The following is a 23128-nucleotide window of genomic DNA, read 5'->3' on the forward strand; positions in this document are numbered from 1 at the left end:
TTTAGTTTATTTAGAGGAAGCACTCGTGTCACTTTCGCAAAAGGAGACAGCAAGTGAAAACTGGGGCTGGGGGGAGGGGAAGCAACAAAGTGCGGTCGGGGGACACGGTGAGTCGCAGAAGCTCCTCTAACCAGCCGCCCAGAAACAAACAAAAACGCGGGCGGGGTCGTGCACGGCCTCCCGGGTCCCGAGACGGCGGGACAGCCGCGGGGCAGCGCAGAGACTCGTGGAGCGGCTGGGGCAGGGGGCCGGCCGCGTCGCGCGTCTGCTAGCCTGTCAGCCCGGCCCCTCGCCCCCGGGGCCCCGGCCGCACGGGGGCCCCGGGCGTCGTGCGCGCCTCCTCCCCGCGGTCCCGGCGGGGCGCCGACGCGGCGCGGCGCGGACTACAAGTCCCAGGAAGCCTAGGGGCAGGCGCGGGGCGGAGCCTGGCGCAATTCCCCGGGATCCGGCGCGCTGGGAAGCGCCGGGGAGGAAGCAGCGGCGGCGGGCGGCGGGCCGCGAGCGGCGAGCGGCAAGCGCGCGGGCGGGCGGGGCGCAGGCGGAGGCGGGGCCGACGTGGGCCGGAGCCCTGCGTGCCAGGGAGGGGGCCGGCCGGGCAGGCGGCGAGTGGCGCTCGGCGCGGGCTCCGGGGCTTGCAAGGCGCCTGCGGCTCGGTCCCGGCTCGGCGGGCGGCGCACGGCGGGCTCGGCGCAGGGGCCCCGGCGCGCCGGGCGGCGCAGCACGCAGCGCGCGGACCCACGCCGCGGCCGGGCGCCCCGAGCGGCGCGGCCGCTGCCCGGGGGCCGGCCCTCGGCCCCGGCGCTCAGAGCGCGGCGGCTGCCTGGGCTTTAATGGCTGCTCGGCGGGGCAGCGCCTAGGGGTGGAAGGCGGCTGCGGCGCAGGAAGGCGCCCGAGCGAGCCTCCTCCGGGGCCGGCCGCGCCCGCCGCGGCGCTCCATGGGGGCCCGCTGACCCGGGGCGCCGGGGCCCGCTCGCTCGCCAGCCCGCCCGCCGGCCGCGCGTCCCGGCCATGAACTGAGTCGGCGGGCCGGCCCCGCGCCTGCTCCGCCCGCTCCTTTCTTCTCGCGCCTCCTCCGCCCGCCGCCGGCGGGCCCGGCTCCCCGGGGGCTGCGGCGCCCCGGGCTCGGCGGCCCGCGGGCCCCGGGGCGCGGGGCGGCGGCGGCGGCGGCGGGGGGCGCGCGGCTCCGGGCGCGGTGCCTGCACCATGAACTACCAGCAGCAGCTGGCCAACTCGGCTGCCATCCGGGCCGAGATCCAGCGCTTCGAGTCGGTCCACCCCAACATCTACTCCATCTACGAGCTGCTGGAGCGCGTGGAGGAGCCGGTGCTGCAGAACCAGATCCGGGAGCACGTCATCGCCATCGAAGGTGAGGGCCGGGCCTCCGCGGGGCTTCTGGAAGGCGCGGGGGAGCGGGCGCGCGCGTGTGTGTGCGTGCGTGTGTACACACGCGCCGGGCCGTGGCACGCGGCTGCCCCGCCGAGTGGGCACTGCGGTGCGTCTCACCCCGCAAGGCCGGGCGAGAGCGGAGGGGGAGGCCGAGGGCTGGGCGAGCGCGCCGCCAGCTCTGCCAGCGAAGATGGATCGCCGGCGATAATGTGCTAATGGGCAGTAGAGTCTGCGGTGAGAAAGTGGCTCCGTGTGGTCGCGTCCTGGGCCACCCGAGTGACCCAGCCCAAGCCCTGGGGCAGCCGGAGAAGTTGGCGCCACCGGACCGCGACAGGTTACCAGGCTGGGGCCGAGCGTCTTGCTGGACGTTGAAGAGGTCTTTTGAGAAGTGTTGCTTCTGGGGGCGAGGCTCTGGCTGGCGTGCTTAGGCGGGCAGGGCCAACCCCTTTGGTGTCTTTGGCCATTTCGGGGGCACAGTGGAGAGAGCTGACTTTAGCCGGAGCGGAGAGCCAGCCCCCGCTGCAGGCTGCATCGTGTCCCGATGCTGGTCTACCTGCCCCTGTGCAGAAGCTGGCTTCCTCTATGGCGTGTTTTCTACCAGAAGTCCTGGGTCACATCAGAAGAACCCTCCCTGGGGGGTCTCACTTTCACACACCTGGCACTGGGAGGCCACCCACCCTTCCTGCGAGTCAGGCGAGGCAGTGATCCTCCGGAGCCGTTCAGGCGAGTTCTGCCTCTCCGGGGCCTGTGTTTTCTCGGGTTTGCCATGGCTCTTATGTCTCTGCTATTCGGCTTCCGGTTTGTTCCCTTGCTTCCCTTCTCACTGCCATTGGTCAATGACGGTAAAAGAACTGAAGGGTCGGTTGTCCATAACATGGACCTGTCCGAACCAAAAGCCACTCTGGCCGCAGTTGAGGAACACTGAGAAGGTTCTAAGGCCCGGCAGGAGTGTGTCGGGAGCCCAGCCGCAGGCATCGCCCAGCTCCCCTCCGTCTGCAGGTGAGGGGGCACTGGCCTCAGGAGGGCGTGGCTTTGGCGCCGTGCTGCCTGAACTGCTCACCCCAGAGTGTCTTGGTTTGACGCTTGACCAGTTTAGGTGGAGAAGGTGGATGTGGTGGGGCTGATCCTCTCGGCATTTGGCAGCCCTATGGACTTGAACAGCATCCCAGCCAAGCTGCTGATTGGCCGCCTGTATCCATAGGGGACTTGCTAATTCCGGGGAGGATCTGAACAGTACTCCAGCCTTATGTGGGCCTGGCTCTCAGAGCACCTGGCCGCCCTGTTGGCAGTTTAAGATGCTTCCAGGTTCCTCGAGAGGCAGAGGCTGCAGTGTGGCTCTGACAAGACTTGCGGGAGGCCGCGGGCCCGGCACACGGCTGCTGATGCTGGGTGAGGTTGCAGAAACGTTCCTCCAGAGCCGGGGCTCTGGCTCCGCGGCCACCCAAGTGAAGGGCTCCTGTGCCTGTTTCCGCTGTCTCTCCGCAGCTCTCTGGCAGCGTCCACAGGAGTCTGATGAAACACTTTGAAAGCTGGTGACTAGCACCGAAAGCACCTGGCTGAGAGCGCCTAGGCTCTGTGCAGAGACCTCTAGCTGAGCGTGATTCATGCTGCCTCGTTTTCATTTCCCATCGCGAAGCCCAGTTCTGGGGTCTCGGGCACCCCTCGCAAAGCATTTTGACTTTCTAGCAAGAGGATGTGGTTTCATTTTTCTTTTCTTTTCCTTCTTTTCTAAAAAAACCAAAACATTGTGTGGTTCCTAGATGGTGGTTTCGGGTAGCTTGCTGTCTACCTGTACTATGTCAGACTTTGGGCCCCTTCTTGGCTGGAAACCTTGTTATCATCAATAAGACGCAGAATCAGTGATGAATCCTGCTTGGGACTTGGGCAATGCTATTATTTTTTTGTTAGAAAAAGGAATGTTTATATTGTGTCAGGGCTGTGGTTAATTTAATGAGGCTTAAGAACCATTCAAATATGATTCTGTTCTTTGCATTATTATTAACAACTATACCACTTTTTACTTGTATAGAACTTTAGCAAGCATGCTCTTGCATTCATAAGCTCGATGTGGGGCTGTACCAACCCTGTGAGAGAATGTGGGCCGGCTTCATTCGGGGAAGGATAATGACCTCCTGAACGTTTAACTGAGGTCAAAGTCGGGTCTGAACCAAAGGATCCTTTGAACCTAGGTCTGCAGCCCCCCAAAGCACCTTCCACTGTCCCTCCTAATGAAATATAAGTTCATTTGTTATAATGAAATGTTCTCACTACCAATTTTAAGATACGGTTTTGATTTATATCTACATCATTGATATTTTGGAAATTGAGAAGATTGCTCAGCTGTGGCAGGATGACATTTTTCCTATGAGGAGAGAAGCATGCAAGAAACAGTTTTGTGCAACTGTGTAGGATATGGGTTCTTCACTCACACCGAGCAGGAGAGCATTGCCGTGGGGTACGGAGACTGCACACGCATTTAACTCCGCGCTGTAACTGAGTGTGTGCCCAGAGGATCACAGTACCTCTAAGAAACGCACGCAGATCTGCCCCTGCCTGTGAACCTTGCAGGTGAGGATGGTACAGTAGCAAAACGTAAACCTCTCTGAATTTTAAAATATAAGACCGTTTCCAATCAGGAAAGTATATGCACGTCATAACAAATGGTTTAAACATCGCTCGTCTCAACAAACAGAAAATTGCCTACATTTTAGAGGAGATGCAGCTAGGCATTTTTCCTGCCTCTGTGTGGACCTAAGCAAAGTTGGAGTCATACTTACAAAACTACCTGATTAGCATAAAGTGAGCACTTTTCAACGTTAGGAAGCAATTTCAGAGATACGATGTATCACATCGGTGTGAGGTTCCAGCATTTGTGCCATAATTTACGTACAATTTCCCCGTTTTCCCGAGTCTTTCAGGAATCGTTGGCTGTTGCAGTGAGGAGCGAGCTTGTCAAAGGGGAGGATGTTTCAGCTAATGCTCATTTCAAAGTGATTCTAAGAGGGTCTGGACTGGAAAATCTCTTAATGATGGGCCGAACTGTATATATTTTAGTCGAAAGAGCTCACCAAGATCCCCAAATCTGAATGGGTCTGTGACCCTGTTTGAAGGCATGGGGAATGTGATTTAGTTCTCAGTCCTGTTTTAAAACATCACCTTGCCAAAAAAAAAAAAGAAAAAAGAAAAGTGTTTTTTCAAATCTTTACTTCGGACTTCGAGAGGTTTATTTTTTTCCTCCAATCTCTAGAGTTTAAGGAAGCATTGCCTGTTGTTTTCAGATTGACCTGGTCCGATTTCTGGGCTGTCCCCCGGGGGTGTGGCCAGCACGCTGGGTGTTCTCCGTGCCTGGAAATGAACAGGAACCAGCCTGCCTCCTGGGTGAGCAAAGCATCTCGCCTAGGGCCCCCCCTCCAGTTCTCCTTTAAAAAGCCCACCTGGGGTTGATGGAGTTGAGGTGAATGAGTCAGCTGTCTTTCTTGTTAAATGAAGCTTGTTCTTCTAGTACGGGTAAAGCCTCTGTTAGCCATTGCACCTTGTAATTCAGCTTGCCTGCCACAGAACCGTGATGCAAATGATACTCCGGGCCGTGGTCGAGCCCCTAACCAGCATTCATGCCTCCACACTCACCAAGCAGCTGCTCGGGGAGGGGGGAACCGAGTTCCCCACCGGCCCCGCCGTGGTTTGCGTGGCTTCCTGGGAGGGCTTGGAGAGGTCACAGTGGCCCAGTCCTCGGCAAGAGAACTCTGCCTGCCACCCCTGGTCAGGGCACTTACACAGGGGCATTGAGGGGCCGAGCCCCAGCATTTGGGGAACCTGGGAAGATGGGGCAGGGAGCGCCTTTCATCCCACGGTGCAGCAGCTCTGTTGAGCACCTGTGGGCAGCAGAGTGCCCAGTGCTTGACCTCCATCATCTCAGTCCATCTTGTGATGATCCAGTGACACAGATGCCACCTTGGAGGCCCAGAAAGGGTAGGGAACTTGCTGGAAAGAGATGGGCTGGGCTGGTCAACCTCATCGCTGGCTGTCTAGCCCTTTCTGAGCTCGGAATGAAGCTCCTGGTTATTCATAGTTCCCACAGGCTGAACGTACAAACCACCCCAAGCACGTGTCCCCTTTACCCAAGACAGGAAGGGGTTGTGGACGCTGCCACTAACTACAAGTCTTACGTTCTCTGCGTGGTGGCTTACCTCGGCAAAACTTCTGTAAGAGTTTGTTTGCCTAGAAGAATTTATTTCATCTGGTTGGGGCAGGTGTGTGTGTTTAAGGAACAAATCCCTTCTTCCTGCCGTGAATGAGCATAACCCTTCCTGGACATGCTTGACTATGTTCGTAATCTTGCAGGCTTAATACAAGTTATAAATATGGGGCCTTTTCATTATTGATATGAGTGTCACAGTCGCCTCCTTCAAGATAATTCTCGGGTGGCGGTCCGTCACTTCCAGGTTAAATTTCATACCTTAACGGTCTCCGACCCTTCCAGATTCTGGGCGTCCCTTCAGCCTGGCTGAAGTCCGCATCTTCCCTGTCTGTCCCAGGCCCCAGCTCCCAGCAAGGACTGGGGACCCTCTGAGGAAAATCAGGTCGTGCTTGTGTTCCATCTCCGCGGTGATGCAGAGCGTCGTGTCTGGCCCTTGGAGGACGCCCGGGAATTGTTTGTTGAGCGGGTGACTTGTCGGCGGGTGGGGGGGGGCTTGCGTTTTCTCTGGCGTTTGGGTCCTCTTGCTTCTTGCTGGTGATCTGAACAATGTTGAGCCTCTAGCAGAAGTGACGGTGTTTTGCTAGTTGTCACCAGAGCACAGGTGTCAGGGCCGGGGTGTTTTGGGGTCTGGTGGATTAGCCCGGGTGGCAACTAAATGCCGTGTGTGTTTGGGTGGAAATGAAGTTTTCTCTAGTGCGTGTAGGGGAAGAGAAAGATGTGCTTGCTTAATCCTGGCAACTTTTTCAACCTGGCTCTCGGCAAAAGGGTGGTGTTTCTTCCTCCTGGGTGGAAGTGAATTTCAGACCCAGAATCGATACCATTGATAGGGATGGATGAGTGACAGGCTGGGTGGCTGACGTAACGTAGTATCCTCAGTGGAACGTAGAGAGCCTTGGTCCTCGAAGTTAAGCGCGCAGTCGAATCACATGGAGGGCTTGGGAAGACAGGTTGCTGGCCCTGCCCCCAGAGTTTCTAGTTCCGTAGGTTTGGAGCAGGCCTGAGAATGTGCTTTCGACAAGTTTCCAGAGGATGCTGGTGTTGTCAGTCCAGGGACGGCACTTTGAGAAGCATGGCCGGGGAGGGGGCGGAGCTCTGGTGGCGGACCGGGCATCTTCCCTGGGCCAGGGCTCTGCGCAGTGCTTTCAGTCAGCGGAGGGGCGTCCTCTTGTCCTTCCCTGTGGGTGACAGGCGGGGGCCAAGAGCCCAGGGCGTTGCTTCTGGTGACACAGCTTAAACACAGTGGAGGAGGCCCTGAAGCCCAGGTTCGAATGGGCTCAAGTCCAGGTTCACTCTGCTTACACGGTGCTAATGCTGAGTGCCCTGCGAGGAGCGTGGCTGGTGGGTGGTGGACATTGCCAAGGGCATCCCTTAGGGAGGGAGACTGTAAATCCCGGTCCTGGGTTCTGTGGGCTTCCCTTCCTGTGTCTCCAGGTCGGTTGTTGATCCTTAGCGTAGTCTCCTGTGTGTTTAAGTGGGGTTCTTCCGTATTCACTTGTTATGATAATTTGGCAGGTGATACGTTTTGTTTTTGTTGTGCAGCTAAAAGCATTTCTAAACAGGAGAGCTGTAGGTTATGAGCAGCTTAAGAAGGCTGTGTGGGGAGCCTGGTGGAAGTGACTCAGAAGGGAGAAGCAGCCCTGGCAGCTGCAGGAACCTTCAGAGCAGAACCTGGAGCCCCGTTACTACCACCTCTGCTGTTGTTGGTGGTGGTTTTTTTTGGTCTCAAACTGACTTTTTATTTTGTTCAGACTAAAATCTCTTATTTTGCATCCTTTTTTCCTGTGTACCCTGCAGGTGTTTACAGTTGGTGCGTCTAGCTCTGGCTTGTTTGAACTACCGATTTGTTCCTGTCTCTTGTTTCTCCACGTTCCAGCAAACCCGTGTCCGCCACCCCTCCCCCCGCCCAACACTCCAGATTCTTTGAGGCCTTCGCCCAAGTGATTGAGTTTGGCAAAGCGGATCAGGCTTAGTTATTTTTAAAATCCAGGGTTGGGGGTTCTGATCTGCTGCTTAGCCACATAATTCCTACCCTTTGTTAAGTAGTACCTTTCTCCGAGAAGGAAAATGAACTCTGCAGATGTTCATCTCTAATCTCTGCAGCATCTGTGATTTTCCTCAGGTTCTGAGCACCAGGCCCGGTGTGTGCTGCCCTGAGCCCCGTCCTTCCGGGAGCCGCGGGGCTCTGAGGCTGAGTCCCGTTGGCTCCCATCTTGTGGTGTGGAAGCCTGCACAGCGGGTCGCGGTGATGACCCATCCCGGGGCAGGGCTGGCGTCGCGGTGGGCCCCATCCCTTCGCCTCCCTGTGCTCTCTGCTCACGACTGACCCGGCGGGAGGGGCTGCCTTGGTTGCATGTGGCGGCCAGGGAGGGAAGGAGAGAAGGTCCCTGCCCCAGCAGAAGAGATTTGTTACTGGACCCTTCGAGCAGCCAGCCAGAGAGCTTGTCTGTGTGCGAGGCTGGGACATTTCCACAAGGAGCAGACTAAATATAGGCTGGAGGATTGGGCCCAGGGCCCGAGCGGGGCTGTCATCGCTCTGGTACTGTTTCTCCCACTGCTGATCGGAGCTCGCCACCGGCCCTGAACAGGTGGCCACCCTGGGCTCTCTGCGAACAGACTGGTGTTTTTGTTTAACCAGGGCTCCTTTGCAGATTTCACACTTCTCCCGCTGTTTGGCGCGGACTGTCTTTTTTTGGGCTGCAGTGTTGGGAGTATTTGTGCAGTGTTTCTACACAAGCGACTGTGTGATCTTCAAAAACTGCCTATGCCGTCTGGTTGTCATTAGCATCCTGGTTAGAAGCTGCTTTTTTTTTTTTTTTTTTTAAAAGGGTGGGAAACACTTTTCATGGTTCTGGGAGAAGAATTCCAAATAATTACCGGCCATGTTCACAAACGATTTATGTTTGGTCTTAGAAATGTCAACATCCAGCAGGCTCTTGCAGAGAGAACCATGTCCCTTTCCAGCTTAGCACACAAAGCTACTGTTACCGGATCCTCAGATGATAGTCTTAAAGGGGGAACGGTATCTTCAGGCTGTGAATTTAGTTTTCGTTCGGTGAGTTTTAGGTGATATGGACATAGTCTACCAGCAGTACTGAGCATACGCCAGAAAAAGAATTTTTCGTGAGTACCTACAACAAAACAAGACCCACCTTAGTTTCCTGAAAGAGTTTTTATTCCTTCACATTCCCTGTGTCAGGGCAGATGGTGGCCGTCAGCAAGATTTGGTCTCACAGATGTGGTAGCTGCTGGCTCCCTTTTATAATGAAATAGAAGTGGATTCGGAGAGAGCGGGTTGCCCTGAGAGCCTTCTGTTTGTGTTTCCAGTTGACCTTGTCTGAGAGGGGAGAACCAGCGTGTTTTCCAGAGAGGGGACTTCCGTGGGCCTGCCTGCCTACCCTCTGCTGTGGTTTCCAAAGATCTGGGTGCTGCTGGGAGCAGTGACGCAGTCTTCTCCTGTCCCGACACCGCTCCTGTCAGGTCAGGCTGGTGAACCTGATTTCAGACAGACAAACAGTTGTTTCAGTTTTCGCTTCGACGATCAAGCCTGGATCTCTGATTTTTCCGTGTGTTACTACTAGGAGTTTGGGATTGGAGGGATTGAGACCACTTCAAACGCCCTAGTTTTTTGGAGCTCTTTTTTTTTTTGGCATAAAACATAGATCCAGAAGGATGCCCAGGTCATCAGGGAGGGCGTTTTCACAAACTGACCACGTGGGTACATCCAGCCTCCAGATCAAAAAACCTGAGTTGGCCGTAGCGCAGGGCGAGACTCACCTGTATTGCATGTGGTTGGAGGTGGTTGCCTCCGCTTACTTACCTGTTCTCCCGACGATGGGCATCTGGGTGGTTTCGTGTTCGGGGCTGCTGGGAATAGGGCTGCCGTGCCTTTGGTGCCCACGTGTCCCCGTTCCTGTTGGGGGCTGCACGCCGGGGAGCCGAGCGCTGTGTCCTGTTAGCCCTTCTCGCAGGTCAGCGCAGCTGCTCCGGAACCCGCTCCGTTGGTGGCCCCCGTCTGGAGACCTTTCCTTGCTGTTCAAGGTTCATTGCAGACACTCAGGATGGTGGCTGCCTGCTGCCTCCGTCCTTTGCTTCTCCTTCTTTACAGCTGTTCGTCCAGAAACAAATAGTCAAGTGCTTTATACGTTTCCGGCACTGTCTTAGACATCAGGTTTTCAGCTTTGGATATTCTATAGGCTCTTCATTCCCTGTTAGTGGAATAAGTATAGCTTTGTAAGTGGAGCTGTGAGAATGAAATCCTTCACCAGGAAGTGTTTTCCTCGAAACTGCGGATGGCGCGATTCTCCCGGGACTGGAACGGGGTCCCCTCAGCTCTCCCTGGCTCCTGCCGGACATCAGTGGTCAGTGGGGGTCCTACTGGCTGAGCCCACACCAGCCCCGAGTCTATCTCACGCCTCGGCGCCGGGTTTCAGGTGACCTGTGCGTCTCTGTTGGCATCGGAAGGGAAACTCCTTCTGTACTCCCCGTCCAAACTGATCCGTGGTCTTAATGGTTACATATTAGCGCTCTTCAGTCTCTGTTGTTTGTAGCAATTATGCGGAGACACAAAAGGGAAAAAGATCAGCGAAGTGTTGCCAACTGTCTGTTACTCTCAAGGGGCTATTTTCTTTGTTCCTCTGCTGTGTCCTGGGAGCTGCCCATCCCCCTCCACAAAGGCCACACTCTCGAGGCCAAACCCGGGAAGCTGGTAAGGACCCGAGGGCCTGAGAGAGAGAGAGAGGGGTGTGTGCCTGTGTGAACGTCTCCAGTGGCTGTACAAATGCAAATGTTTATTTCGAGGGATGGGGGTTGGGAGGGCCGGGTTTACCCTCACTTTGTTTAGTATGGGAAGTGGCCAATATGCGAATCAGTAGACCAGATTTTATCGAGCACTGACAGTGGGCAAAGCACTCTATTTGCATCTGGGGGTACAGGCAGACGTGTGGGCTTGGAGCCCCTCTCCCAGCACAGTCGGACCTAGCCCAGGAGGCCACACTGGTCCAGACTGGGATAAGCAGGTGGTGTGATGCAGGGGAGGGGAGTGGGATTAACTGGACTTGGAAGCTGGGTGGGAAACAGGCAGTGGAGGCTTTCCGGGCGGGCGGGTAATAGGAGTGGAACATCCAGTATCCATTCTCTGCAGCCTGTGGGGACCTGGGGAGGAGAGACCAGAGGATGGAGAAGAGCCCAGTGAGCCCCAGAGAGCATGCTGGGAGTGCTTTTATTTATTGGGCCGTGGAAATTACAGATTATGGATTTCCATTTGGAAAAGGTTGTGCCATGATGCTCAGCTGTTACCAGGCAGGATAGAAACGGTGGTGGCGGCCGGTGGTGGTGGGGAGTGGCAGGGAGGGTTCATAAGTGGGCTGTCGGGCTTCCCTGGTGGCGCAGTGGTTAAGAATCCACCTGCCAGTGCAGGGGACACGGGTTCGAGCCCTGGTCAGGGAAGATCCCGCGTGCCACAGAGCAACTGAGCCCGTGCACCACAACTACTGAGCCTGCACTCTAGAGCCTGTGTGCCACAACTACTGAAGCCCACGTGCCTAGAGCCCACGAGCCACAACTACTGAGCCTGCGCTCTAGTGCCCATGAGCCACAACCACTGAGCTCGCGTGCCACAACTGCTGAGCCTGTGCTCTAGAACCTGTGAGCCACAACTCCTGAGCCCACGAGCCACAGCTACTGAGCCTGTGCTCTAGAGCCTGTGTGCCACAACTGCTGAGCTCGCATGCCACAACTACTGAGCCCATGCTCTAGAGTCTGCGAGCCACAACTACAGAGCCCATGAGCCACAACTCCTGAGCCCGTATGCCACAACTACTGAGCCAGTGCTCTAGAGCCCGTGAGCCACAACTCCTGAGCCCACGTGCCACAACTACTGAGCCTGTGCTCTAGAGCCCGTGAGCCACAACTGTGGAGCCCACGAGCCACAACTCCTGAGCCTGCATGCTGCAACTACTGAGCCTGTACTCTAGAGCCCGCGAGCCACAACTACGGAGCCCGTGTACCGCAACTACTGAAGCCCGCGTACCGCAACTACTGAAGCCCGCATGCCTAGAGCCAGTGCTCTGCAACAAGAGAAGCTACCGCAATGAGAAGCCCGCGCCCCATGACGATGAAGAGTAGCCCCCGCTCGCTGCAACTAGAGAAAGCCCGCGTGCAGCAACGAAGACCAACACAGTCATAAATAAATAAATAAATTTAAAAAAAATTTTAAAAACCCACAAAATTGGGCTGTTGCAAGGGGAGGTGGGGGCCTGGGCAAGGGAGCAGGGGAACAGAGATGGGCACCCAAGGATGCAGGTGCAGGCCTGAGGTTGCCTGTGAGTCTCGGGTGGAGGGGGCAGGAGGAAGGAGCGAAGTTTGACCCACGGAACGCAGGAGTGGGGCCGTGTGGGGGGATTCCACCTCTAGGTGCCCTGGAAGCCCTCAGGTTTGGGCCGGAGGGGTGCTCAGCCACAGCAGGGTGGTTACCCGGTTACCTGGGATTTGTGGTGGGAGGACCCTGCCCCTGCAGGGTGGGCTCAGATGTATAGATTCACGAGTCACCCCCGTCTGTCATCCAGGCTGAGGGGCAGGCATCTGGGATGTACGGCAGCCACTTCCTCCCCTGCAGAAACTTAACTGGGTGTCTGAGGGGCACGGCAGCCTCTTAGGAGTGCAGCTAGCGTGCATTGCTCTCCAGGAGCTGAATCAGTCCCTGCAGGGGGACGTGTATGATTGAGCCTGGGCTCTGGTGGCCCTGCGGTCCTGCTCATCCAGCCAGGTCGTCTCCTGTGCCTGCCTCAGAGCATGTGTCCCATGGTGCTGGACTGGTGCCTAAATCTCTTCTGTGTCTGTGTCTCCCTCTCTGTCTCTGTCGCTATACCGTATCTGTCTATTAGGTGTGTATTTATTTTTTCACTTTACGGCTTTAATCCGTAGACTTGTAGAGCCACGTGCTGGGAGCGCAGAGGCGAACAGGCTGCTTGCTGTGTAGGTCAGCGCAGGCACAGGCTTCGGGCCAGGGGTGCAGTGGGCTAGGAGGGCTGGAGGGGGTGCCCTGGGGAGCCCAGGAGCTCCTGCAGGAAGCGCTGTTTGAGCCCCAGAAGATGGGGAGCTAATGCCATTTGGGGCGGGGGGTCGCTGACTGGGCATCTTGGCATCTCGCTTCCGAAGGAGGCCTTTGAAAACGCTCATCTCTGCCCAAAGAAATCTCACTGTCTTCACACAAAAAAGTGTGTTTCTGTTCTTTTTTCACTTGAATAAGTTTAGTTTTACCCAGGTTTCTCAATTTGGACTTGCTCTTCTGGTCATCTTATGCTGGGGCATAAAAAAATTATGTATCTATCTCTTCCTGCCTGCTCTCTAAATCTAGAGTCGCCCCCCCACCAAAAAAAACCCCCGAAGCCCCAAACTCTTTCCCTCAACTCCTTGCTTGGCAGGAGAGTTGTGGGGTGGGGGGAGTGGTGGGCGCTCAGATCATGGGCAGTTGGCTCTTGTGTTTCTGTCTGTGCGTCTTGGGGACCCTGCCCGGATGGCGAGCTGGGTGTGGACTTTGTGGCAGTGCTGCTTTTTCTGAAGTGGCTCAGAATTCCAGGCTCAGACGCGAGAGCCTGTGTTTCTTCTAGAATCCCAGCGTCAACTTCTGAGGGGATGCGGGTTGAAGGGGTGCACTTCTGGGGTTTTCAGTTTCCAGGTCACCTGCTTGGACATATAAGAATCTCAGCGCGGTGCAGTCTCCCTCATCCGGGAAGATGGGACCCTGCTCCACTCTTTGGTATAGACACCTGGGTGCTTTGTGTAGCGAGAGGCGTGGCAAGAGAGCCCCCTCACCTGAGTCCACGGAGCCCTCACCCCCTGGGTGGACTGCAGGCACCCCCTCTGGGTCTCCGTGTCCCACAGCCTAGGGTCTGGGATTCGTGTCAGCAAGACATTTTGCAATGAAAAGAGATGAACATTGTTTACAAGTTGAGGAGGATCTCTTTTCCTCAACATACTGTGATGAAAAATTTCAAACATGGAAGAGTTGAAAGAACGTTCAGAGTGAACTCTTACATACCCACTGCTTTGCTTCTCCGCTAGTTAATGTTTTGTATATCTCTCCATCCAGAGGATGATAGTTCAGCAGGCATTTTTTTTTTTTTTTTTTTGCGGTACGCGGGCCTCTCACTGTTCTGGCTTCTCCCGTTGCGGAGCACAGGCTCCGGACGCGCAGGCTCAGCGGCCATGGCTCACGGGCCCAGCCGCTCCGCGGCATGTGGGATCTTCCCGGACGGGGGCACGAACCCGTGTCCCCTGCATCGGCAGGTGGACTCTCAACCACTGCGCCACCAGGGGAGCCCAGCAGCAGGCATTTTTAATAGAATACAGGGTTTTCCTAGGCTGGCTCCATGTTGGCATGGAATCCAAAGGATTTGTGGAAACGGTACCACCTGGGTGTCATGGTGTCAGATTCCAGGGGCAGTGCAGGCACAGCAGGGACAAGGTGCTTGTTAAGTGTGGATTGAATGTGAAGCGTCTCCTTCTGCAGGGGAAGTTGGTTTAACGTGTGCTTCGGAAGGACAGTTTTTGTTGTTAATCTTTTTTTTAAATTTATTTTTAAAATCAACTATGCTTCAATAAAATTTAGAAAAATTAAAAATTTATTTTTGTATTTTATTTTATTGAAGCATGGTTGATTTACAATGTTGCGTTAGTTTCAGGTGGACAGCAAAGTGATTCAGTTATATATCTATGTATTATATATAACTGAATATATATATTCTTTATCAGATTCTTGTCCCTCATAGGTTATTACAAAATATTGAGTAGAGTTCTCTGTGCTACACAGTAGGTCCTTGTTGATTATCTGTTTTATATATAGTAGTGTGTGTTGTTAATTTCGATACAGTTCAACCTTGAACCCAAAGGGACACTTTGAATTGAGCCCTGACTTGAATTCTATGGCTGAGCGTGTGTGTGCGGGAGGGCAGCCCCACTTTGGGCCTTGGGGGTTTTGGCTGTTGGGGTGGCACGCCATCCTCTTTGTCCAGGACTTTGGTTTTAGGAATAGTCTGTGTGTTGATACGGAGCACAGGCATTTCCTTGTTGGATCATGTTACACCATGATCACTTCCTGGAAGCAGAATGATGTGGAGGATCTGATGACTCTTTGTGACTTGTAGGGGGACAGGCAACCCTAGCTGGGGGAGCCAAGACCAGCTCCTGCCTCAGTGACTTGCTATGGAACCCTTGGGAAACACACGTGTCCCTTTCGGCCTCAGTTTCAGAGTCTAGAATCCATGGTGTTGAACTTTGAGCTCAAGCTTCCTCCAGTCTCCAGAGTGACTGCCACTGTCCCATCCATTGCTCCTCAGTCCCTGAACCGACCTGGTCTGGTAGAGGTGGAGGAGGGGATGGGGAGGGTGGGGAGGAGAAGACTTGGTCAGAGGAAGCCAGATTGTCCCAGGGCATTGTGTTCACTTGTTCCGCCCACAGTCTTCTTTGCCTCAACAAACCCAAGAGTGAAATTTCACTCAGTAGAGTAATAGCCAAAAGGGGAAGAAAACATATTGGATGTGTGTATGTAATCCATGTAGTACGTGGATGATCTAGCCCTTGTGTGCCTTGTGTAACAGGTGCACACACGTTGAAGGCCTTGTTATGACATCTGAAGGTGTGCAGGGGTCTGCAGAAGGAACCCTGTCCGTGATAATAATCTCCAACATCTCCACTATACCCTGGTTCCCCAGACTTAGCCAGAGATAGGAAAAGCAGATGTGGAACTCTCCGTAATCCTGGCGGTGCTGGGTCATTGTCACGGCGGTGAGCACATGGTAAATGCTGCAGGTGTGGTTATCGAGCCTGTGTGTGTGTATGGCCTGTATGCTAGGTGTCTAGTTCAGCTCTCATTCACCTCTCCAGTTGATGAGTTTAGGGAGCATCCTGGGCTGAACTGGAAGCCAAATTATAGCGTGATTCCTGTCTCCGCAGCGTTAATTACAGTGTTAATTACAGAACCTGATTAGGCCCAAATTCCTGTTCCCCAGACTGGGCCCATGTGGGGCATGTCTTCTGAGCTGTCCTTGAGCCAGCGATGACTTCACAAAGGGCTATTAGTCCGTAGTCTCCTCCTCCATCGACCCCCTGCAGCTCCCTCCACATCCTGCCCAGAGCTGGCCTTTGACCACATAGCCTTTCAGGGGGACTGAATCAGCGGATTCCTTCCCCTCTATGGTCTCTCAGTGTCTTCTCCACGGCTCTGAGCTGTTGTCTGCACGTCACAGGGTGCGTCTCCGGGCTGCACCAAGGTTATGCTGGCAGGTCAGACTTTTTTCTCCCTGGACTCGAGCCTTCAAGCCATCTTAGCTCACAGCCCTGCCTTTGCTTCCAAACCAAATTTCCACTTGGTGAGCCTGTGGGTCCAAAATATCCAGCCAGAGCCCTGGGTTTTAACTTCCACTTCGTCATGATTATCTCTTCAAAGTCCAGGCTGGCTTTTAGCTGAGGGGCATTTATGGCAAAATACAATTCAGTTGTCACCTCTTGTCACTTGACTAGGGATTGAGCTTCTGGGCGGCTCTGAGTGTCCATCCCTTCCTCCCATGCTCTCCTCTGACTTGCTTTCAATGACCACCTCTCCCCACAAAGTGGGGAAAGCTTAAGGTTCGAACATGTCACCTGCTGATGGGACAGGGATTCTCTCGTTCTAACAGTTTAGTTAAAAAAGAATGCTCCCGGAAAAGGGAACCCTCCTCCACTGTTGGTGGGAATGTAAATTGGTGCAGCCACTATGGAGAACAGTACGGAGGTTCCTCAGAAAACTAAAAATAGAGTTGCCAGATGATCCAGCAGTCCCACTCCTGGGCACATAGCTGGACAGAACTATAATTTGAAAAGATACCCAGTGTTCACAGCAGCACTGTTTACAGTAGCCAAGACATGGGAACAAACCCAAATGTACATCAACAGGTGAATGGTTAAAGAAGATGTGGTACATGTACACAATGGAATACTACTCAGCCATTAAAAAGGAATGAAATAATGCCATTTGCAGCAACATGGATGGACTTAGAGATAATCATACTAAGTGAAGTAAGTCAAACAGAGAAAGACAAATACCATAATGCTATCACTTACACGCATGAACTTATCTACGAAACAGACTCACGGACATAGGGAACAGACTTGTGGTTGCCTGGCGGGGGCAGGGGAGGGATGGATTGGGAGTTTGGGGTTAGCAGATGCAAACTGTTACATATAGGATGGATAAACAACAAGGTCCTAGTGTATAGCACAAAGAATTATACTCAATATCCTATGATAAACCATAATGGAAAAGAATATGAAAAGAACATATATATGTATAACTGAATCACTTTGCTGTGCAGTAGAAATTAATACAACATTGTAAATCAACTATACTTTAATAAAATAAATTAAAAAATAAAACAAGGAATGCCCCAGCCTCCGTGCGTTTTCATGGTGGAAGGATTTCAGATGTCTTGCTTGTCTATTTCAACAACAGGCAACCAAAGTTCTCCTTAAGGCTTGACTCTCTCTTCTTTTTTTTTAATGGCCGCAAGGCATGTGGGATATTAATTCCCCAGCCAGGGATTGAACCCGTGCCCCCTGAAGTGGAAGCTCGGAGTCGTAACCACTGGACCGCCAGAGAAGTCCCCCTTGACTCTCTTAAGTATCAAAAAAACACTTGTTCTTGGGGCCTTACCTTAAACCCCAGGGACCTAGGGAAGTCACCTCTGTCACCCCTGTAGCCGGGCTCCCTGTTGGTGTCCGCCCCGCCCGCCATCTCTCTCATGGAAACGTAATGCGATTTATAATGACATCTGTGAGTGTGGATGTTTGCGTGGATGTGTTAAGGGTGTCTTTTCCCAAGAGGGTGGGAGCACAGAGTCCTGTTCTGTTTTATCCCTAGAGCTGTCCCGTCAGCCTTGACAATGCTCCTTAGCAGGTGAGGGGTGGAGAGATGCATGGACCGTCTTGGTTGGGGTTCAAGTCTTGTAGCCATAGGGGACAGGACCCTCCATCCTGCTGCAACCGTGTGTTGATTCTTAAACAAGCCCTGTCTGAGAATTCTGTAGGAAGATACTGTGCAAAGCTAATTGCAGTGAACTTTCCCAGTAGCTTGTGTGTGGAATAGCCATTTTCCATGGCTACTGTTACCTTGGCTGTTGTTACATAACTCCGGTTAGATTCAGCTACTGCGGTTTGTTAAGCCTGGGTTCCAGTGTTGAAAAAAAACATGACCTAAAGAGTGATGACTTTGAGATTGCCTTTCTGGGGCTTTCTGGACACAAAAACAAAATTTTTAATCAGAAACTTGAGTTGATTTGACCAAGAGTTTCTCTCGGTTTCAAAATGTGATGTCACCGAGACCATTCTTGGTAAGGAGCTGTGAGAAGCCGCGTCCGCATGAGCAGGGCCACCGAGACTTGAAGCCACCAGTGAAGGCCCAGCACTTACTCCTCCACCCAGATCCATGCTGCCTTGTCCTCTACCGACACTGCAGAGAGGGGAGACATGGGGCCTGGTGGTGGACAGGGAGCTGAGTGGACAGGGCACAGCGGACAGAGACCCCAGCCATCTGCCCAGTCTGTTTTCTTGCTCTTTTCTCTGTGCGTTGCCATCTCTACTGTTTAGGTTCCAGTCTTTTTTTATGAGCTTGAAGGGGGCTGGAGCTGCAGCAGCATCTTGCTGGTTCTTCTCCCCGAAGCCCCCCCGCAGCCAGGCCACACTTGCTCTGGGCCGACCCTGTGGAGCCGAGCCCTTCTTCAGAACTTCCTGCTCTTTTATCGGGAGATTATTTCGCCATCACGTGTGGACCTTTCTCTGCGCCGAGCTTCTGTACCTGGAAAGCCCTGAGCGAGGCAGCTGTTCAGGACCTGTCACGTGGGAGCTGCTGGCTGGTGACGGCTGGTCCTGTGGGCCAGGCTCGCTCCCACGCCAGCTGGCGAAGGAGTCCCAGCCCCTGCCTCCGCCTCCCCCAGTGGTTCCCTTTCAGACTGCAGTTATGAATTAGTTTTGGGGAACAGAGGACATGAGTAGCTACTTAAAAATGCCCTGCACCGCGAGGACAGTGGGGAGAGGCCAGCACGAGGCAGTGGGTGAGTGGCCTGGTGCCCTGGCGGAGGAGTCTGGCTCGGCCTGTGGACCTGGGGTGCAGCTCTGCCCCAGCGGCCGCCGGGCGCGGGTTTGCCTTGTAAATGACACCATCGCTTGGAGGCATCCCTGACAGCTGCCCCTGCTCCAGATTCCAGAAATTTCTATTAAACATTTCATGAACACACTCGTGGTTTCTTCCCTTCTCCTCCCTTAATAAAATCCGTAAGAGCACCGACTGTTTATTGCGTGGGGGACCCCGCCCTGTGCTAAGCCCTTAGCGTGCTTTGTGCCATTTTACCTGGTCACCCCAGCACAGAGGTGGGAGAACCCTCCTTTCGCGGGCCGGGAGCTTGAGGCCTAGCGTCGAGAGCTTTGCCCAAATCCGCCCACACCTGGAGGTGGCTGAGTCTGGATTCGAACTCAGGACTCACACACTAACCCCCCCCTTGCTCCCCCTCCCACCTACCTCTTTGTGTGTTTTTTTAAATTTTTATTTATTTATTTATTTTACATCTTTATTGGAGTATAATTGCTTTACAATGGTGTGTTAGTTTCTGCTGTATAACAAAGTGAATCAGCTATATGTATACATATGTTCCCATATCTCTTCCCTCTTGTGTCTCCCTCCCTCCCACCCCTCTAGGTGGTCACAGAGCACCGAGCTGATCTCCCTGTGCTATGCGGCTGCTTCCCACTAGCTGTCTATTCCACATTTGGTAGTGTATATATGTCCATGTCACTCCCTCACTTCGTCCCAGCTTACCCTTCCCCCACCCCATATCCTCAAGTCCATTCTCTAGTAGGTCTGTGTCTTTATTCCCGTCTTACCCCTAGGTTCTTCATGACTTTTTTTTTTTTGCGGTACGCGGGCCTCTCACTGTCGTGGCCTCTCCCGTTGCGGAGCACAGGCTCCGGACGCGCAGACTCAGCGGCCATGGCTCTCGGGCCCAGCCGCTCTGTGGCACGTGGGATCTTCCCGGACTGGGGCATGAACCTGTGTCCCCTGCATTGGCAGGCGGACTCAACCACTGCGCCACCAGGGAAGCCCCTTCATGACATTTTTAATGATGCAGAAAGGAGACCTCTCAGATCCGCCCAAGGTCTGCAGAGCGCATGAGGAGCTCTCTGTGCTCTGTGCTCCTCCTGTAGGTGTCTTTTACTCACCGTGGTCACCAGGAAAATCGCAGCTGCTAGCTTGCTTTTCCTCCGTTGCTGTGATTGGTGGCGTCGGGATGCTGGCTGGCGGTTTTGACTGCACGGCAAGGACACCCGGCACAAGCTGGTGGCCTGTGGTGACAGTTTCCCAGTCTGGGAGGAGGGAGAGATTCCAGACAGCGTGGCTTTGAAAATTCACCTGAGTTCGGAACATCTGTGACACCTTTATTCTGGGCTGGTTGAAACTATAGCTATTAAATTTAAGGCACCCGAATTATATGACATCTTTTTAAAAAAATTTTATTTATTGATTGATTGATTGATTGCTGTGTTGGGTCTTCCTTTCTGAGTGAGGGCTTTCTCCAGTTGCGGCGAGCGGGGGCCGCTCTTCATCGCGGTGCGCAGGCCTCTCTTGTTGAGGAGCACAGGCTCCGGACGCGCAGGCTCAGCGGCCACGGCTCACGGGCCCAGCCGCTCCGCGGCATGTGGGATCTTCCCGGACCGGGGCACGAACCCGCGTCCCCCGCATCGGCAGGCGGACTCTCAACCACTGCGCCACCAGGGAAGCCCCTATGTGACATCTTAATAATAAAGATGCTGGCAAGCAGTTCATTTTAAACACGTATAAATAGACGTTGCTTTTCCTCTGAGCTATAATTAGCACATTATGGAGAAATTGCTGCCCTGAAAGTCACCGTGATTGACCTGAGGCCATGCAGAGCCGGGTGGCAGGGCCGGAGATGGCCAAGTCCTGTGCTCGGCTCTGATGCCGGCTTCATGGGGCAGCAGAGCCAGACTTCTGCGTGGGACTCCGCGCAGGATTTGCTCTCCACCGCAGGTGTGGTTGGGCGGCTCAGACGGCGCCGTCTCTCTTTCAGAGAGTGGCTCTGGGGACGGAGAGAGGTGAGGCTCACCCAGGTTTGTCCCGTAGTTGACTTTGTCAGGCTGGCGGTTCTCTGATGCCCGTCTAGTGCTCTGTCCACAACATTCCTTCCAAGGGCATTTGGTGACGGTCTGCATTCTTGTTCTGTACCAGACCAGACTCTCCTTCCAGGCGGGGCTTAGTCCCCATCTGTGCAGGGGGCAGACCGCTGTATCTGCCCCAGGCCGGGGAGGGGCGATGGGCCCCTGGGTGATGGGGAAGGAGTGGGAAGTGTAGGTGGTGGCTGTGCGCCCACCCCTGGCATCGTAGCAGTGTCGGGGGAGGGGGTGCAGCGCTGCTGTCCTAGAGTTCCCACCTGAGCAGTCCCCACCTGCTTAGGCAGGACTTACCTGTAAGGTCGTGTGACCCCCCCCCCCCCCCCCCGCCATGGGACGGAACAGTTACTCTCGGTGGACTTTACAGCTGCCTTGCTCTCTGCACTCACCTTATTTTATTCTAACCACTTTATAGACTTACAATTTCTGCAAGAGAAACTGCACACATTGAAAGTTTACACTTTGATGAGTTTTGACGGGCCACCCCGAAACCACAGTCACGCTCTCGGACGTGTTCATCTCCTCAGGCGTTGCCCCCTGTGACCCATCCCCTCACCCCCATCCGCTCGCACTGATCTCCTGTCCCTGTGGATCAGTTTGCATTTACCAGAATTGAACAGAAGCGGAATCACACAGTAATGGGCGCTTTCTTCGTCTGGCTTCATTCGCTCAGTGTCAGGATTTAGAGATTCATACAGGTCGTTGTGTGCATCCGTCACTTGCTCTTTTCACTGCTGAGTCGCATTCCATTGTATGTGCTCCCCACAGCTTATCCTGTTGTTGGATGTTGATTGACTCACTTCCAGGGTTTGGCTTTTACGAGTAATCTGCTGTGAACACTCAGTACTGTTCTTCCCAGCGGAACGCGCTTTTGTTTCTCTTGAGTAAGTATCCAGCAGGGACTGGCTGGGAGATGTGGTGGGTGTAGCGTCAACTTTGAAACTGCCAGACGGTTTTCCAGATTGGTTGTTGGACTTTACCCTCCCGCCAGGAGTCTGAGCGTCTTTGCTCTGCCTGTGAGTTCAGCAGGCTGTTAGGACAGCACCTGTCCTTGAGAGAGAGGATTTGCCATCCTTGTCTCATGGGTTGGCAGGTATCTTGCACTTTGTGACCCCCCTGACGTCACTTTCGCTCCTTGTCAATCCAAGTGTTTGGCTAAGATCTGCGGCTCTTAACAAAGACAAGGAGCACATTTTGCCCCCAGAGGACATTTGGCAGCGTCTAGAGAAATTTTTGGTTGTCCCAGCTTTGGGGAGGCAGGTGTTAGTGGCATCTGGTGAGTGGGGACCAGGGACGTTGCACAGGGTGGCCCAGAATCTCAACAGTGCTGGGCTGAAGACCGCCAGCCGGACTTCCGTGGACCCTGCCAGCCTCTGATCTGCACTGCAGAGCTCTGCGCTGACCAAGGGTCAGCCTGGCACTCGTTGCTTTTTCAGGTGGGAACCAGTGGCATTATCTGTGGGGTAATGGACCCACGTGTTCCCAGGGATCAAGCACTTCTCAGTGAGGGAGGCTGGCCTTGTCGCCTGGGTCTGACCGAGCCTCTCAGGGTGGGCAGGGGCTGTGTGAGACTCAGCCAGCACCTTCTCCTCTAAGGCTTCTAGGAAGCTGGCTCCTGGGTGAGGATGTGACTTTCCTCCAGTTGCTTGAGTCGGCAAATTCCACCCAGCGCTGTACGACTAACCGCGTGAGCTCAGGGCTGTCTTAAGGAACTTCGTTGATTATTAACCTTCGCTTGGCTCAGGGAAATTACTCACTTGTTCTCTGGCCAAGAGGAAACCTCCTGGAAGCTTTCATACTTAAATCTTTTTGACAGCTCCACATTCTGGAGCATTCCCTTGGCAGTTCTTTTACTTATAGGGTGGGGAGAAAACTCTTGTGTACTTGCCTCAAATCACAGATTTTGCTCCTACAAAGCTTTTCACAGACGTGTTCACAGTGGGGCTCAGTGTGTCGGGCAGATGACAGCCCTTGTCCACGTCAGCCGTCACTTTTTGCCGCATCAGCAAAGTACTGCAGAGCTGACTTTTATCTGCTTGGGAGTTCGCTTATTTATTCTTTTTTTTTTTTTTTTTGCTTTTGGGGGATAATAGCAAGAATGGGAAACACTGGTTTTTTTTTGACACAGGAATAAAAAAATAACCCCTGTACTTCCTTCCCCATTCCTGCCTCACTTTCTCTGTTAGGAAGGATGTGCCGTGTGCCCACTGCTGGTTGGAGACCTCTGAACTAGAAGTAGACCCTGACCTCTGAACTGAAAGCAGACCTTGACCTCTGAACTAGAAGTAAACCCTGACCTCTGAACTGAAAGCAGACCTTGACCTCTGAACT

At 54.0% G+C, this 23128-nt stretch overlaps 1 protein-coding gene across 5 annotated transcripts in view; it reads left to right on the forward strand.

The window, feature by feature from the left end:
- Window positions 1-702: 702 nt before the first annotated feature.
- AGAP1 (ArfGAP with GTPase domain, ankyrin repeat and PH domain 1) overlaps window positions 703-23128 on the forward strand; it is a 558850-nt gene continuing 536424 nt past the window's right edge. For all 5 annotated transcript variants that reach the window (XM_082841396.1, XM_082841398.1, XM_082841397.1 and 2 more), the window contains exon 1: window positions 703-1366. In XM_082841396.1, the coding sequence (XP_082697522.1) occupies window positions 1204-1366 (163 nt within the window). In that variant the 5' untranslated portion in view covers window positions 703-1203. The remainder of the gene's footprint in view (window positions 1367-23128) is intronic.

This window comes from Leucopleurus acutus (assembly GCF_964270905.1).
Source record: "Leucopleurus acutus genome assembly, chromosome: 6".
In the NCBI taxonomy this organism is placed as follows: Eukaryota; Metazoa; Chordata; class Mammalia; order Artiodactyla; family Delphinidae; genus Leucopleurus; species Leucopleurus acutus.